At 50.3% G+C, this 17,562-nt stretch overlaps 1 protein-coding gene across 1 annotated transcript in view; it reads right to left on the bottom strand.

Annotated features, from left to right (window-relative positions):
* Positions 1 to 3,850: 3,850 nt before the first annotated feature.
* The window catches only part of SNX30 (sorting nexin family member 30), a 128,631-nt gene continuing 114,919 nt past the window's right edge, over positions 3,851 to 17,562 (bottom strand). The window contains exons 8-9 of the mRNA XM_047768175.1: positions 14,030 to 14,182; positions 3,851 to 9,941 (exon numbers count right to left, since the gene is read on the bottom strand). Coding sequence (XP_047624131.1) covers positions 9,882 to 9,941; positions 14,030 to 14,182 — 213 coding nt within the window. The 3' untranslated portion in view covers positions 3,851 to 9,881. The remainder of the gene's footprint in view (positions 9,942 to 14,029; positions 14,183 to 17,562) is intronic.

Here is a 17,562-nt window from a genome sequence, read left to right as displayed (position 1 = left end):
CTAAAAGAGCATATCATCCAGACACAGGAGAGCAGGGAGGCCTTCTCCAAAGACGTGGTGCAGGATAAGACAGGAAATAGAGTTAGTTACCAAGGCCAGAGGCTGAGGAATATTTCGGGTAGAATGAACAACAACATGCTGGAAGGCAAGAAGGTGAAACTATCCCCAAGGTCAGAAGTCGATGTGAGGGAGGGGTATCTGGGCGAAGGAAAGCCAGAGGTGAAACTGGAGAACAGTAAGAAGGAACAACATCAAAGCAGAGCCTCTAAACATTGCTCCTTAGAGTAACAGGCTAGCCGCTGAAAGGCTGGTTTGAAGCAGGCACAGCGAATGCTTACAGCTGTAGTTCAGAGGGCTCCAGCGGCACCAAGAATGAACTGGTGGAGGGAGGAAGGAGCAAGACTTGCAGAGCGGAGACAGGCAGAGGAACCCCTGCAGGAATCCAGGTGAAGGAGGATGGTGGACCAACACTGCGTAAGAAGCTATGGTGGGAGGCGTTGCCTTCATGGCTCAGTGGTAGCGAACCTGACTAGTATCCATGAGGACGTGGGTTTAATCCCTGGCCTAGGAACTTCTACACGCTGTAGGTGCAGCCAAAAAAAAAAAATCAGGAATGAGTGAAAAAAAATTTTTTTTTAAAGCTACGGGGATAGAGAAAAGTTAGATGGACTTGGAGAAATATTTGGAAGCAAGAGGTCAACAGGAGTTGGTGATGGATGAACTGCAGTGGGTGAGGTGGATGGAAGCAAGAATGACTCAGATTCGGAATTTAGGCAATTAGGAAGAAGGCAGAGTTCCTCGCTGAGACAGGCAGCACGAGCAGAAGAGGGTGGGAATGGGGAAGATGAGTTCAAGGCCAGGCCCTGCTTCTCTCACACTCTCACCAGTCAGCTCATTCCTCTAGACGCCTTGCCTCCCACGCCAGCCCCTGACCAGTTCCCCAACCTGCGTGAATCTCATCATTGGCTTCTCCATTCCTAAGAAACTAGCTCTCAACATCCAGAAACATTTCCTTATTTGTCCACATTGACCCTGTCATGAACTTGTGCGTTTTTCCCCTAAGCTGGGCTCTCAACATGCCAACACTTTTTCAACCCCCCTTGTTACCAGGGTAGCAGCTTCAAATCTGTTCCCCTTTCCCCAGGTCATCTGAGTGTGATTCCTGGACCAGCATCATTGGCATTCCCATGGGAACCTGTTAGACATGCAAATTCCTGGGCCCTACCCAAATCAAACTCTAGGGGTGTTTGGTGCTTTCACAGGTGCTCAAGCTCAGGAACCACCATTCTACTTTATAGGCCATTTTCTCCTTATAAACTTTCCCTGAGCCTCCCCTCCTGCTCTCCCTGCATCCTTTAATTCTTGAGCCCCCAAAGTCCTGTCCTTGGCTCTCTTCCCAAGTCATCTGGTCTACCAGAACTCTCTCTCCAACAATCTAGTTAACACCTCCACCTGGATTTCCTCAAACCCAGGTCCAAACCAAATTCTTCTTCCACCCCACCATCCAAGCCCACTCCCATCTGTTATGCTTCTTTCTTCTGATTCATTTCATATTTCAGCTAGTGGCATCACCCCCCAGATCCCAGGCTGGACATCTCCAAGTCAGCTCTGACCCCCTCTCCTCACCGTAGAAATCTCTTCAATCCCTCTCCCTTTCTACCACTTCTTGTCACAGTGTTTATGACCTATTCCCATCTATTCCCTCAGGTCTCCAGTCTGACTACAATCCCCCAGCATACTATTTTCACAACCTTCTTTAAAGGAAAACAGCTTTAGGAGTTCCCGTCGTGGCGCAGTGGTTAACGAATCCGACTAGGAACCATGAGGTTGCGGGTTCGGTCCCTGCCCTTGCTCAGTGGGTTAACGATCCGGCGTTGCCGTGAGCTGTGGTGTAGGTTGCAGACGCGGCTCGGATCCCGCGTTGCTGTGGCTCTGGCGTAGGCCGGTGGCTACAGCTCCGATTCGACCCCTAGCCTGGGAACCTCCATATGCTGTGGGAGCGGCCCAAAGAAATAGCAAAAAGACAAAAAAAAAAAAGGAAAACAGCTTTAAAAAAAGATACATCCCAGATGTAAACTGCTTGTGGTACAGCAGGTTAGGGATCCAGCATGGACACAGCTGTGGCATGGGTTCGATCCATGGCCCAGGAACTAAGATACACCCTCCACTTTTATTTTTTCTTTCAAGGTTTCGCCCAGGGCATATGGAAGTTCCCAGGCTAGGGGCTGAGTTGGAGCTGCAGCTGCCGGCTTATACCACCGCCACACAACCTACAGTGTAGCTCCGGGCAATGCTGGATCCTCAACCCACCGAGCAGGGCCAGGGATCAAACTCACATCCTCATAGATACCAGTCCGGTTCTTAACCTGCTGAGCCACAACAGGAACTCCCCATATTCCCTTTTAAAATATTCAATTGGGAGTTCTGTTGTGGCACAGCAGAAACGAATCCAACTAGGAACCATGAGGTTGTGTGTTCGATCCCTGGCCTCTATCAGTGGGTTAAGGATCCAGCGTTGCCGTGAGCCATGGTATAGGTCACAGATGTGGCTCGGTTCTGGTGTGGCTGTGGCTGTGGCGCAGGTCAGCAGCAACAGCTCCGATTAGACCCCTAGCCTGGGAACCTCTACATGGCATGGGTAGGGCCCTAAAAAGAGAAAAGACAAAATAAAGTAAAAATGTTCAATTGGCAAAGCATACAGCAAGGATTGTTACAGCAACATCCTTGATATTTAACTCGGCCATACTTAAACAAGTAACAGGACAAGTCTTCCCATAAGGCTTACTGCATAATGAGCACCGAGCAGCCACTTAGGTGCTTTCTATACACTTTTGCCCGTCCAATTAGCAACCTTTCAGGGAAGCCATGTCTTCATTTCAAAGATGATACTGAATTTCAGAGAGATGTGACTTGCCCAAAGCTACCTAGCTAGAAAGTAGAAAAGCTAAAACTTGATCCCAAATCTCTTATCCCACACCTCGCTGCCTCATTTTATATGACTGCAGTTTTATGTTAATAATCTCTACCATGAGTAAGCCAAGTGTAGCACCAGTTTAAGCCCATTTCCAGGGCACTGCCATCATTAGGTAAGCTTAACTGAGCATTTTCTTTTCTTTTCTTTCTTTTTTTTTTTTGTCTTTTGTCTTTTTAGGGCTGCACCCACAGCATGTGGAGGTTCCCAGGCTAGGGGTCTAATTGGAGCTACAGCTGCTGGCCTACACCACAGCCACAGCAATGCCAGATCCGAGCCACATCTGCGACCTACACCACAGCTCATGGCAACGCCGGATCCTTAACCCACTGAGCGAGGCCAGGGATTGAACCCGAAACCTCATGGTTCCTAGTCGGATTCGTTTCGGCTGTGCCACAATGGGAACTCCTCAACTGAGTATTCTGGTCTCTAATTTACAATGCACTTGAATGTTCTAACGAACCACAGTCATGTCTTCTCTCCTTACAGACTTTTTAAAAACATAGCGATCGAAAATAAAAATCAGAGACTGGCTCTGACTCAGAATATGATGCTGTGCTTTGCTATGGGCTGGAAAAGGAAGAAATCCTTCATGTAATTACCTGGGCCGGCGGCCAGCCTTCCCGCCAATCACGGTGCCGCATGGACGCCAGGGAGTTTCTTCATCTCCCCAGACTAGTGCCACCTTGTAAGACGGGGGAGAGGGTAAACTGAGGCTAAGTCCCCAAATAGTTCAATTACATGTTTTTCCTCTTGCTCTGCAGATCCTGATTCTTGCAGGCAGACTGATACCTCTTTAGAGAAAATAAGAAAACAGAATGAGAGGCACACATATTTTCCTGTCCTATACAGCAGTACAAATGAGAACGTGACCCAAGGTAAAGAAAGCATCTTTTATAGGTTTATTGGTCCATTACTTTAAGTTAATTGAGGTAAAGAAACCTTTTAAAATTTACAAGCTCATAGTTTTTATCAAGCAATACAAATTCTCTTGTTTACCTCAAAATGTAATACTAATCCCATAGTAAACAATGGACAGAGTTTTTTACACACAGATATATGAAAAAAATGTGGACAAAAACTTCATGCCAGCGTCAAAAACGCAACAAAGCCTTTATAATCTCTGGGTTCCATGGCAAAGGAAAAAAAAGGTGACATTCTTTTTAACGTTTGGTAGCTTCGTGAAACAAAGATTTGAATCTGTAAATAAACCACGTTCTCATCTACACACATTCTCGAGCACACTGGTTTTTCACAGCTTTTGATTTGGCTTAATGGCAGCGTGGAGAGAAGCGGGCACAATTACACGGAGGACTTAATACCACGGGGGTGGTTTTCCTTTAAAAATTTTCGACGTAAAGAATGACTTCTAAAATAATACACAGTCCATACCTTGGACATGACCTCAAACAAAAGGTGGTGTTTGGTTTTTTTTAACAGTTAAAAGACAAGTTAGAAAGTTTGCTGGCAGTTTATTTCATGGGGATTTATCAGATGCACACTGTGTCTCAACACATTCCCAATGCACGGACATCGAGGGGACAGGCACACGCGTGCAAGGGCCAGGGCGCTAGCGGACAGGACCAAGACCGCAGGGTGTCCGGGGAACGGTGCTGACTGGAGAGAGCTGCTGGTTTGTTACTCGATGAGGGCCGAGCTGACACGGGTCTCGCGGTCATCCCCTCCGCGTCACACGTTTGTTCAACGTACTCTCCCCACCCCATGTCCTCCCTGGGGAAAAAGCCAGGCCCCTTCCCTCCTTCCAGTATCGACTGGGGGGACGGGCTGAGACTGCGAGCCAGCCTGTCACGCACGGGTGCCGGCAGGTGAGTGACCTGCTCGGACCCGGCCTACGGGGAGCCCGGGATCACCTGGTGAGAGGCCCACGGGTGACGCGCAGTCACTGGTTTTAACAGTAACAAGCTCTATTAAAATGGACGAAACTCTGGGTCAACACCATGTGTTTTACGGTTTTTGGCATTTCAACCTGTGGAGAATTTCTACCAAAAATATGCTGCTCTGAGGCCCCCACAGGATCTCTTAAAAAGCTGTTCTACGGAATCGGGGGAAACCTTTAATAGTGTCATAATCTATAGGGTGCTTTGTATCTACATGATTTGTCGATGCTGATACCATCATACCCTTTCCCATCCAAAATGTGCCACAAGGCACAAAAGTAATTTTGCACACTTTAAAACAAACAAACAAAAGTTTTGTGGTCCCTGTGTCTCCTTACATTATCAAAAATATCATTTGGCAATAGTGATACTCAGCTTTCTTCTCCCAAAAGGCAGCCCTCATTTTCTTGCTTGTGTCTTTAAGAGGAATGAAGTCTGGCTATGTGAGGCCTCCAGTATTTCAACAGAACCACTGATTACACATCTAAAAACTCTTTCTATCCAGAATCTAGAAAACACTAGTTGAAGAATAAGGCATATTAGTAGGTGTTGACAGATTCTCAAAAAGTAGAGTTAGGCTTCTAACAGTCTGTGGCATTTCTCAAAGTCTGGATGGGCTGATTTTCAAGTGCTAGGTACACAGAAGGTTTATAAGTGAGACAAAGCACTTATTTACAAGCTATCTATAGTAGTAAAAACTACCTGGAGAACATATTTTTGCCACACAGAGTTAGACAGTCACACTGAGAGAGCATTCCGAACACATGATTAAGGAAGAACAGTCACCTCCCCCCCCCCCCCCGTAACACCGCCCCCCTAGGCCTTTTCTGTTGCAGACAGCCCTGCGCACACGCTGATCTGAGCAACTCTGGAGAGACCAGGTATCCTTAACACAAAAAGCTAACCACCTATTGGGTGGGTTGATGAAAACTCGGGTTCCTGGTTCATTCACTGAATTAAAACACTACAAACTGGTAAACAACTCCAACATACCCGGCACAAGCTGTAGGTATGGACCAGGGGTGACACTGCCCTCAAATTTTACCTGCCACCTGAAGAGAGAAAACAGTAAGTGAGAGGGCGGGTTCAATCTGGTGCCCCGTGAGGATTTCTGAAAGTGAGAAGGGGCTAGACCCAAGTTCCCAACATCATGTTACAGATGGGGTGGCCAAAGCGGTGTTACTCCAGCTTCTAAGGAGGTCATCCAGTAGCTACAGACCTTGAAAGCAGGCATCTGTGAAGGTGGGGACCAGGACAGGTGTGCCCTACCCTGGCCACAGGCCTCTGTTGGCCTCGTCTGTTTAGGTCTCGGGATGGGTTAAAACTGGGCTCTACCCTGGCTGCTCAAAGGGCTCCTTCCACTCAGAAGACAGGCTGCTCTGGATCCCACTCCCCCGCACCCCCACCCCCCAGCTCGGGATGCAGCGTAGACACTCACTACCGTGCAAACCAACCAAGAGCATTAGCGAGCCCGGTGCCCGGGATTTCCATGCAATCGACAGCAGGGCACACAAACCCTGAGTACCTCTTGGGCTGATATGTCCTAAGAAAAAGCCCGCGGGCAGACGGCCATACGGCGTCATGCCCTTCTCTAAACCGAATTTCCAGTCGACCCAACACAAATGGCAGCCTCACAAGGAATGTGTGTACATTTAATTCCCTTGTGTGGACAGGGACTGAGAAAACACATTCAAGTCAACAACGTGTAGAACACACTCTGGGTGTGGCTGAAATTTGGCATGAAGACAAACTTAGGTGACATTCACCACGGTCCCCAGAGTCGTGCTGGTGTTTGTTATTTCAGCAAAAGAAGGGTGGGTGGTGGGTTCAACGGGCAGCACAGTGAAATATGAGCCAATCACATCCATAATCGCACTTATCTGAGGTCACCAGAAATTAGCGTTAACTCCTAATAAAGGATAAAACCCAACCCCCAACCTGGCTCGAGCAGGAGCGGTGGTTCCGAGCTTGGAGCAGAGCAGCGTCGACAGCGTCGAGTCTTCTCAGAGATGCAGCACGTGATAAGGATGAGCAGGGGCCGAATCTGCTCCGATTCACGACTGCTCCCTCCAACACCATCTGCAGCTCTCAAATCTGCTCCGTTTTTAGGAATTCTCTCTCCCGCCTCCGCCTGGATTTCTAGCCCAGGGGAATGGACCCTTTCACTTCCCTGGCCCAGGGGCCCTTGACAGGGATGACTTTCCACTCCACTGCCATCTGCCCAAGTTTCAAAACTTGTCCACGTTTGTCTGCCTGAGGTAAGGCACATCCCCAGGCAAAAATCTCCTGGAAAGCAAATACGAGAGAGGGGTCGGTGACCTCAGCACCACGACTTTGCGGGGCCAAAGGATGGGGTGACGAAGCCTCTGTGAGGCGGTCTTTGGCACAGAAGTCTCTGGGTGACTCTTCTCCTAGAGGATCACCTTCGTGCTGATGGGGATGAAGAGGTAACTGCTTGGGGCTGCTGACCCTCAGGGGCCTGAAGGGGGGGGGGCTGGAGGGCCTCCTCCACTGCCTACCGTCCCTTGCCTTCCGGGCCAGCCTCCTCACCTCCTCAATCGCCAGCCAGAAGCAAGGGACAAAGGTCCCTTTCCCGGAAGGGCCATTTTTCCAAAGGAAGGCTGGAAGATGACCTGGTCTTCCACGCTCTGCTCGCAATGGTGTGCTGGAGCTCAGCTTGCCTTGCACGGGCTTTCCCCCGGTGTCTAAAAGCACAGCGACATCATAGGGAGACCAAACGAAGCCAAAAGCCCAAGATGCCTGGCTCCCTTCAGAACCAGTGTTTTGCTTCCAATAACATAGGGAATGACTATGTCCCCCACTCCCTTCCTGATGTGTCCCAGCGAGGAACCAGATCATTTTTCTCCAGGGCTGCCTTCTTGCCCAGCTAACCCTGGCTCAGGAATGCCCCTGTCTTTGGCAACTAGCAGCAGACTACAGTCTAATCTTCCTGGAACTCCTTCCGCAGTTCTTTCCAAGCATTTGTTACACTGGACAACGTTTTTAAAGCACACGCTCCACCAGGCAAGGCTTCTCATGTTCCCAAAGATGAGCACTGACCTCTAGGTCAGTCTGGCATCTTCTGCCACATGTCAAGTAGAAGGCCCTCAAGCCCCTGTCGGATACATGACCCTGATTCTACCAGCAAGCTGTCAGGTTGGACCCGGACATCCGTACCCACACCAACTGGATGGCACAGAGGTAGAACGCAACACTGAATCACCACTCGGGGTCGATGGACTGTTCTTACCCTTCTGCTTCAGTGAAACATCTCTTAATTGTACCAAATTGAGAATTCACATCGAAGGGTTCTGGAATGGCACAAATGGGGCCTGTGAATGCACGACAAGTACCAACTGATACACAAATTATTATAATCTAAACTGCAACTTTTTCAAACACGATGAAAACAGAACCAAACCGTTCTGGGCTGTCCACCTGCTGTCCCACCAGCGTCACAGCTGTGGCTGCCCCAGGATCAACGCTGCAGCTGGAAGTGCTATGAAGTGACCTGGGCAGGCTGCATGTTGACCCGCATCTGCAGGTTAACTTGCAAATTCAGCAGTGTCTCGGCATAGCTGTTTCATTAAAACAAACAACAACAACAAGATCTCCTCCTACTACTACCGCTTATTTGAGGCTCAGATCTCTAACTTTTTAGAGATGAGCCACAGATGAAAGAGCACAAACATGACATAGGTAGTTTCACTTCAAGAGGTGGGGGTGGGGGGAAATGAGCTGGGAGATAAATCCTTTTTGTCTGTTTTGTGTTGATGCGCTTGAAAAGGAAACCTGGTGATAGTGTGAAATGAAGACTTTCGATGCGCAGCCAGCTGTCCCCAGGAACTTGGCGGCAAATGGAGGAGGTTTCAGCTTAACTAGAAGCAAAGAGTTCACGGTCACACTTGTCATCTCCGAGGCCTGTCTGGATACAGACTCCTCTTCCGGACCAGGAAATGTTAAGGTTAAAGCACTTCACGGAGACCATTCACACTGAGTTGACAAGTCTCGACTGTATCATAAGAACACGCCAGCCTCTCCCCAAAAGGTTGCCCAAACATTCAGTGGACAGTGTAGGAAACATGAAACGAGGAATTTTTGGTGAGGTAAAGGCAAACTGCACAGAGCAGACGTGGGAGGTGGGCTTGCTACACGCCCACTGACCTCAGCAACTGGGGACTCTGACTTCAAGACACTAGATATTCCTACCAGGCCTGATTGCTACCCTGATGACACTCAACACACCAAAGAACACTGAACAAGGTCACAGAGAAAAATGCACCTTTTTTTCATTGTACACAGGACAGTTTCCACGCTACCGCATTTTTAGTGTCAGAAAGGAGTGTGGGGAGCACCGCCCCCTCTGCTTCCCAAGGCATCGCGGAAGGACAAGGACACGAGCACGGATGCATCTGGACACAGATTTGAATGGTCCTGGACGAACCAGAAACCGTAACTCGGGTGTCACTCGTCACAGGCCGGCAGCAGGCCACACTTGGGGCTACAAGCCGCAACACATTAAGGACCTTCCACGGAGATGCCTTCTCGGCTGAGACGAGTCAAAGCCCACAGAGAGCAATTCCAGAGCCGCCGTGGGTCCATGGAAAGTGAGAGCTGCCCCCGTCCACGCCAAGCAGGGCCTGCGTTCTCCTCCGCAGCAGGCAACTCCGCTGTCCCCAAACAGGGGGCGGTCATGAGATGTCAGAATGTCCGCTGGGGGCTGTCTTGTCCCTTGGTGTCAAATCTTCATGGTGGCCCACTGAGCAGGCTCCTTCACAGCACAGAGGTAATGCTTCCTTCACTGAGAGATGAGGACAGCCTTATAGACTCCACCGAGGAATAAATACTAATTGGAAACAACTGTCGGACAAGGTGGGGGGAAGGGAAAGAAATACACAAGGAGAGATGTTTCTGTGGTTGTTTTCTCGGTGCCACCTCGCTGGCACTGCAGGGGCATTCCAGTGTGGGCACCATGCCCCGTAGGTGGAGGAGTCTCTGTCCCAAGAAGAAACTTACTTGGCCTCTTGCTTCTCCTGCAGCAGTGGGATAATCGACTCCCACGCCATGAGGCACTGAAACGACAAGGCGCACACACACACACACACACACACACACAGGATCAGCGTGGAGTTTCAGATTTCACAGTCAGCGACCTCGTTCTGCTTTGATCTACCCTCTCACTGTCAATCTTGCCGGGTCACCTTTGTCTGATGACACCTACATGTGCTATCCCGCACTAGCAGCAAGAGGGGAGGGAACAGGTGCTAACTTTGAAGACATGGCCCCCCAGCCCCGCCTCTCTACGAGGGACAGCAGTGTCTCTATGGGGCCTACACGCACGGTCCCTAAAGCTCATACCAGTGAGCAGAAGTGTATTCACGGAAAGAAGCTCCCTCCCTTCAGAAAAGAGAAGAGAAGGCAGGATGCAAGCCCCCACTGAGGCCCTGGGTTCTTAGCCAGGCTGGAGGCACTGCTCCAGGACAGAAACCATCTTGGGTCGGGCCAGGCACCTGACTCAGTGGGTGGGAAACCCGCTCTTCCTCACCCACCTCGCATCTGCTTGTCCGGGCCATTCCCCGAGCCCCCAGAAGGGAAAACAGGGGAGGGAACTCTATTTACTGGGTTTTGTCACAGCCAAACAGTGTTATGATCTTACATTCATTATTACTAGTCCTCAGCACAAATCTAGGAAGGAGAATTATTATCATTTATAACACAAACCAGACATTTCATAGGTAAAGAAACTGAGACCCAGAGAGGTTAAAAAAAAAAAAAAAACAACTTGCCAAGACATACAGCTTGTAAGTGGCAGAGCTCGTGACTTCACCACACCGTGCCTTTCAGTCCAGACCCTTCAGAAGGGCCGAGAGCCTGGATGATGCTGCTGCTCTCCTCTGAGAGGGCTGCAGAAGGGGCTCTCCCTCGCAGCAGTCTCTCTCTCTCTCTTTTTTGCTTTTTAGGGCCTCACCTGCAGCTAGCATATCGGGTTCCCAGGCTAGGAGTCAAATCAGAGCCGCAGCTGCCAGCCTACACCATAGCCACGCCAGATCTGAGCCACATCTGCAACCTATGCCACAGCTTGTGACCAACGCTGAATCCCTAACCCACTGAGCGGGGCCAGGAAGCCAATCCGCAACCTCATGGATACTAGTCTGGTTCTTAACCTGCTAAGCCACAATGGGAACTCTCCCCCACCCCGTTTTTTTTTGGGGGGGGGGCGGTTTGGGAGTCTGTTGCATAAAGAAGACAGCAGAACTGCACAAGGCCTTTCTTAGAAGCAGCCCGGGGTGAAGCAGGACTTCATGCCAAGTCATCTGGGGAGATCTGAGGAAGTAGGGAGAGAGGCCGCCTCAGGTCAACCAGGGAGGGAAGTGGTGACAGGGATCCCTCTTTCCTTGCTGGGTGGCTGAGACTGGAGAAGAAGCTGGGCTTGGCCCCCGCCCTACAGAAGGAAGCCTGGGAGCTTCAAGAAGCTTGCATTCAGTGAGAGACCCAAGTGTGGGGTCCGGGGACTCCTGGGTCCTGCTCCCTCCCTCGGCCATCAGCTCCCATCTGGAAGGTCCTTCTGCCTCAGTGAGGGGTACCAAGGGCACAGCAGCTTTCTTTTCAGTCTTCCAATGCTCAAGCTCTTTCCCACCTCAGGGCCCTGACATTTGTTACTCTTTGCCTAGAGAGCTTGTTCTCTGTCCTCAAGGGTCAGGTTCAATGCTATCTCCTCAGACTGGCCTGTGCTGCCCACTGCACTTGCCCCCTTCTGTCCTGATCGGAATGAGGCCCTCAAGGATTTCCTCCCAGTTTCCCACTGTCTCCCTGCAGACACGCACTTCTCTAAAGAGGAAGGATTCTTGGATTTTTTTTGTGTGTGTGTGTGTGTCTTTTTTAGGGCCCCACTGATGAAATATGGATGTTCCCAGGCTAGGGGTCAAATAGGAGCTGTAGCTGCCAGCCTACACCACAGCCACAGCAATATGGGATCCTAGAGCCGCATATGTGACCTACACCACAGCCACAGCAACTCCAGATCCTTAACCTACTGAGCAAGGCCAGGTATTGAACCCATGTCCTAGTGGATACTAGTCGGGTTCGTTAACCACTGAGCCATGACAGGAACTCCAGGATTCTTGGATTAATGTGTACCCTCCACCAGACAGAGGACTCCCTCATTTTTATCGGCTGCGTACCTGGTCCTTGGCAGGCAGCCAGCACACAAAAGGAGGAGCCAAGACGAGGCCCCTAGCGGGGACCCTGCTTGTAGTATAATAGGAAAACCACTAAACACAGAGAAGGGCCTTGGGGTTGAGTCCTAGGTCCTGGGCCTTGGGAAAGCTGGCGTGAACCGCCCACCCAGCTGAGGGGCAGGCGAGGATGTCAGGACAAAAGCACTGTTCACTGACTATCCACCTGTGCCAGCCACACCAGAGGCTCCCAGCCAGGTGCTATTTCCCTGTTTCTTCACCACTGTTTGGTGGAGAAGGATTTCTCCCATTTTATAGATGAGGAAACAAAGGCAGAGAGAGGCACCCTGCCAAAGGCCACAGTCGGCAAGGAGGGCGGCCTGGACAGCACCTGGAGTGAGTGTCCGACCTCTGGGCAGTCAGGACTGCCCTGGGAGATGCATGGACTCTGTCCCCTCACTGATGGTGTGTGGGAATTTTCAGACTCGTATACCCAGCAGAGCCCAGGTCTGACCCTAGTGCAGTCACTCACAAGTGACGTGACCTTGGGCAGAGTTTTAAAACCTTGCTGAGCCTTCATTTCTTGGGCTTTAAATTCAGACCCCATAAAACCCACTTCACAGTGTTACAGGGAGGATATGGGTTAATGAGGTGACACATGCAAAACATCCAGCCTAGTGCCAACCCAGGCACACAGCTACACAGCTGGGGCTCCATGCCAACAGTATCCCCTTTCCCTCTGAAACAGTCCTTAAGACCCAGCAAGTAAGGGCCACTCCATGACTCTTTTCCTCAGTCCTCCTCCAAATTCAGACAGACACACTGCCTCTGAACAGCAGCCAGAACCATCGAAGCTTTCAAAAAAGATGGATTCCTCTAGTTTGGGATGGGGGTGGGGTTCTAGAATTCTGGTGGGAATTAACTGAGTCAATGCTTGTCTAGTTTGATTTCAAATCTACAGGTCACTTGCTGAACTGTGTTTGGGCAATTCTTCACCTATAACTTGAAGCTTTTAAGAAATACTGGGATTCATCAACAGGAATGATCTAGAGTTCGATCATGATCAGGAGCAAAGCCTGACTGAGGATGCTTGGCTGTAGGATGACAGCTGTGAGTGTGTGTGTGTGTGTGTGTGTGTGTGCGCGTGCATGCGTGTGTGCATGCGTGTGGGGGTGCACACATATGTGCTTATATAGAAGTCCAGGGTCAGGAGGATTCATGGAAAAAAAAAAACAACTGTGAATAGTTTTCCTTTTAATCCTATGTACCTTTGTTTTAGGTATTCAAAAACAGTATTTTAAAAAACAGGGAGTTCCCGTCCTGGTGCAGAGGAAATGAATCTGACTAGGAGCCATGAAGAAACACATTCAATCCCTGGCCTCACTCGGTGGGTTAAGGATCCAGCGTTGCCAAGCTGTGGTGTAGGTCGCAGACGTGGCTTGGATTCCAGGTTGCTATGGCTGTGGTGTAGGCTGGCAGCTATAGCTCCAATTTGACCCCTAGTCTGGGAACCTCCATGTGCCACGGGTACAGCTCTAAAAATAAAAATAAAAAATGGACAGTATTTTGATAAGGGGTCCCTGGGCTTCACCAGATGACCAAAGGCACCCAGGGCACAGTGCTTCCATGCAGAGACACAGAACAACTTAAAGGAGCCCTGAAGCCCCATCAGGCCAGGGCATCCTTGGGCTGCAGGCCCGACTGACTCCGGGGAGCAGCCGCTGGAAGAACTAACGAGCTTGGAAGATAAAACCACTGCCTCCGTCAGCAGGGGGTGTGACACCCCCGTGGGCACCCAGGGGCTCCCGCTTCCAAACCCAACGCTGTACCTAGCCCAGCAGAGGGAGGACAAGCTGGGGTTGCTAAGATTAAACACTTAAGAGAAGGTGATGGACCCGGCAAGACCCCTGCTTCCTGACCAAGGGCTCTGGCTAACAGAAACGCTTCCCTAGGGAGAGGAGCGCTGTCCTGCCAGTGCTCGTTACCTTCTCGTAATACTGGATGTTCTTATCGGCCATTCCCATGAGCAGCTGCCGGAAGTCCTGCCTCTTGTTGTTTTGCCACCTCTCCATGTCGGCTTTCAGGTCAGCATTGAAACACTCCATCCGATCCTGACATTTCTCAACATCCGCCGGGACCTGGAAGGGGGCACATCAATGGGTGCTCTGCATGTGTCACTGGTACCTCAAGCCCCTCTGCCCCATGAGAGGCCAGATGACTGCCTTAAAAGGCCATGAACACACTCTCCCCTCTGGAGGCATTGATTTTAGGCAGAGTCTTGGGTTTCCAGGTCTACTGAAAAGTGCTACCCTGACCCAAAGCTTCAAAGCCATCCGAGCCAAATGGTGACCTGTGGGGGAAACCCCTGCCTGTTTGCAAACAGGAGGAAGGAGCACTGTGATTCAGAGTCATAAGTCTTTGGTTCCTTTTAGGATTTACCCATCTGCAAGTAAAAAGTATGTGTGCAGTATTTGGTATTGCCCTGCTATTGCCCTATGTTCCATACTGAAACTAGGAAAGGTTTTCCACATGACGTGAACTGTTCCATTAGCTGTGATGTGTGATAACGCCTATCCTCATTAACCAAAGGATTCTGCAAAAAGAAGACTACTAGCCCACTTTACAAATAAATTGGAGACTTCACCACACACCCTCAGAGCAGAGATAATCAAAAATAAAGAATTAAAATTGAGGAAAAACTTGGGGAAATGGGAGGAAGGTTTTTCATGCATGTTTAAAAACATGAAACATGGAGTTCCCATGTGGCTCAGTGGAAACGACTCTGACTAGCATCCATGAGGACATGAGTTCAATCCCTGGCCTTGCTCAGCTGTAGTGTAGGCTGCAGACACGGCCCAGATCCCGTGTTGCTGTGGCTGTGGTATAGGCCAGCAGCTGTAGCTTCAATTGGATCCCTAGCCTGGGAACCTCCATATGCTGCAGGTGTGGCCCTAAAAATACAAAATAAATAAATAAATAAAAATTTAAAAACAAAAAAAAACCCATGATACAGAGAGGCATCCTGGGCTGCAAAAAAGCAAGGAACTTTTAAGGGGGAGAAAAAGCTTTCTCCAAACCACAGCAGGCTATTTCTAGTTTTCTTAAGGAAGTTTAAAAGACTTTCTCAAATGGAAGTAGGTCCCCTGAATTTTGCAACTTCCACTTTGCTCTGGTGAGTTTCCTCCAACCCACACAGCTAGAGAGAAAATATCCAATATTGTAAGAAGGTAATGGGAAACGGTCCCCTGATACCCAAAGCATGACACTGGCTTCTCTCCTAACTCAAGAGCTCCACGGGACTCTGGTGGTGGCCAGAGGCATCAACATTTCTAAAGCTGGGTCACACGCTCACCTGCCAAACACTTCTCCCCAACAAGTGAGGCCTTGTACATTTTCTGTGCTGGGACCTCAGATCCCAATGTCTCCAAGCCATGTGTCACCATCAGGGTCAATCTCTACCAACCAGGGAAGTTTTATACCCAGACCTTGTGGGCAAGGAGCCGACTCAGCAACACCTCGGGCAAGGCCACACTGGCGGAGCCGACCCCCTCCCAAAGCACTTAGCTGTCTGCTGCCCAGACCATTTGCCAGTGGTTGCAGTACCCAGAAGCGGAGCAGAGGCTGGAGGGGTGGGCGGATTCAAATGTGCCAGGCACGGGAACCACACTTGGGGGAGACAAGGATGAGTTAGAGAGGACGATACAGAGAGGCATCCTGGGCCAGGAAAAAGCAAGGAACTTTTAAGGGGGAGAAAAAGCTTTCTCCGAAGCACTTAAACTTCTGGAAGCAGTTTTTTTTGTTTTTTTGTTTTGTTTTGTTTTCTGGCTGCACCCACAACATGTGGAAGTTCCGAGGCAAGGGATCGAACCAGTGCCACAGCAGCAACCCAAGCCACTGCAGTGACAGTGCCAGATCCCTGTTTGCTGCACCATAAGGGAACTCCTGGAAGAAATTTTTAAAAGGATTTGACTTTTTCCTGTGACTCCAGGACTGAAGTCCCTTGTCTTTCCTGCTGATTCACTCGTCACCGCCGGCCACCTGGGTGAAGGGCGAGTGAAGTAAAAACACGAGCGCCCTGATCTCTGAAGCCATCCGCTGGGAACGTCCTGGGAACCAGCCTCAACAGGCCCGGGGCCAGCCTCCCCTCCCTCCCCGCAGGCGCGGTCCAGTTCCCTATCCCTCTCCTGCCCACTGCTCGGCTTGGCATCTGAGCGAAAGTGCCCACAAACCAACTTCCTGTTTGTTTAACAAGACGACTGTGGCGGGGAGAGAGGCCGAGCTTGGCGAGGAAAACCTCACGGGACCCGGTGAGAAGAGAGGGGTGAGGCTCTCTGATTCCAAGGAGTGTCCATCGAGGAAGGACTCCTGGATCTGACCTGGGGATAGAAACTCTGGATTTTAGGATTGCCTGAGCCTCGACATGGGAAATTCTTCTAGCTCATCGTTTTCCCAGCACATTCCACGCTGGGCACGGGGGAGACCAACGCGCTTAGGTCTCGGCAAGCTGTTCTTGTCTCAGGGCGCCCGGAATCCAGTTGGGAAGGAAATGACTATGGCTGGACGTGAAGCGGGGATGCTTCGAGGGCTTTCACTTCACTGGGAGCCTGTGCTAAGCAGGATGTGAGGAGGAGCTGGAGAGGGAGCACAACCTGGACAGGGGCAACAGGCCTCCTTGAAGGAATCGCACTGAGGCAACTCTTAAAAGACGATGGAGGGAGTTCCCGTCGTGGCACAGTGGTTACCGAATCCGGCTAGTAACCATGAGGTTTCGGGTTTGATCCCTGGCCTCACTCAGTGGGTTAAGGATCTGGCGTTGCCGTAAGCTGTGGTGTAGATCACAGACACGGCTCAGATCTGGCGTTGCTGTGGCTGTGGCATAGGCGGGCAGCTACAGCTCCAATTAGACCCCTAGCCTGGAAACCTCCATATGCGGCGGGAGCGGCCCTCGAAAAGACAAAAAGACAAAAAAAAAGGATGATGGAAGTGGGACATGTGACCCCAGAGTGACAAAACATGCAAGCGACAGTGGTGAAATAACATTTGGGGCCACCTCAGGAACAGCTCAGAGGCCACAGAGCCCCCGAAAGCAGAGAGAACCCCAGGTGGCAAGAGGGGGGAGGGCGCCAGGGAGCAGGTGAGACACCTGGGGCCCTTCCTGAAGGCCAAGGGTGCATTTATCACCTGTGCCCTTCTTGGAAAATAGTTTTGTGATCCCTCTCACAACAGAGACAGTTCTAGAGCCCGAATCCTGCACCTACCACTTCCTGGATGAGTGATGCTGGGCCTCTCTATGCCTCAGCTTCTGTCTCTGGATATACTCTCCATCTTCCCAGGCTGTAATGAGCCTAGGTGAGATAGCATGCACAAAACTCTTGGTGCCTGGCACACTTGAAGCGCTCAACCAATATTTAAGTTCTGATCGGTATCAGTATTGTAAATCACTGTTCACAAAAAATAATCTACCATATGCAGAACCCCTCAAGTCAAGAATGTTTCACTGAACTTTTTTCCATGTCCT

This window comes from Phacochoerus africanus, chromosome 2 (assembly GCF_016906955.1).
Source record: "Phacochoerus africanus isolate WHEZ1 chromosome 2, ROS_Pafr_v1, whole genome shotgun sequence".
Lineage (NCBI taxonomy): Eukaryota > Metazoa > Chordata > Mammalia > Artiodactyla > Suidae > Phacochoerus > Phacochoerus africanus.
Note: the sequence above shows the minus strand (reverse complement) of the source record. Positions and strands in the feature narration are given on the sequence as shown.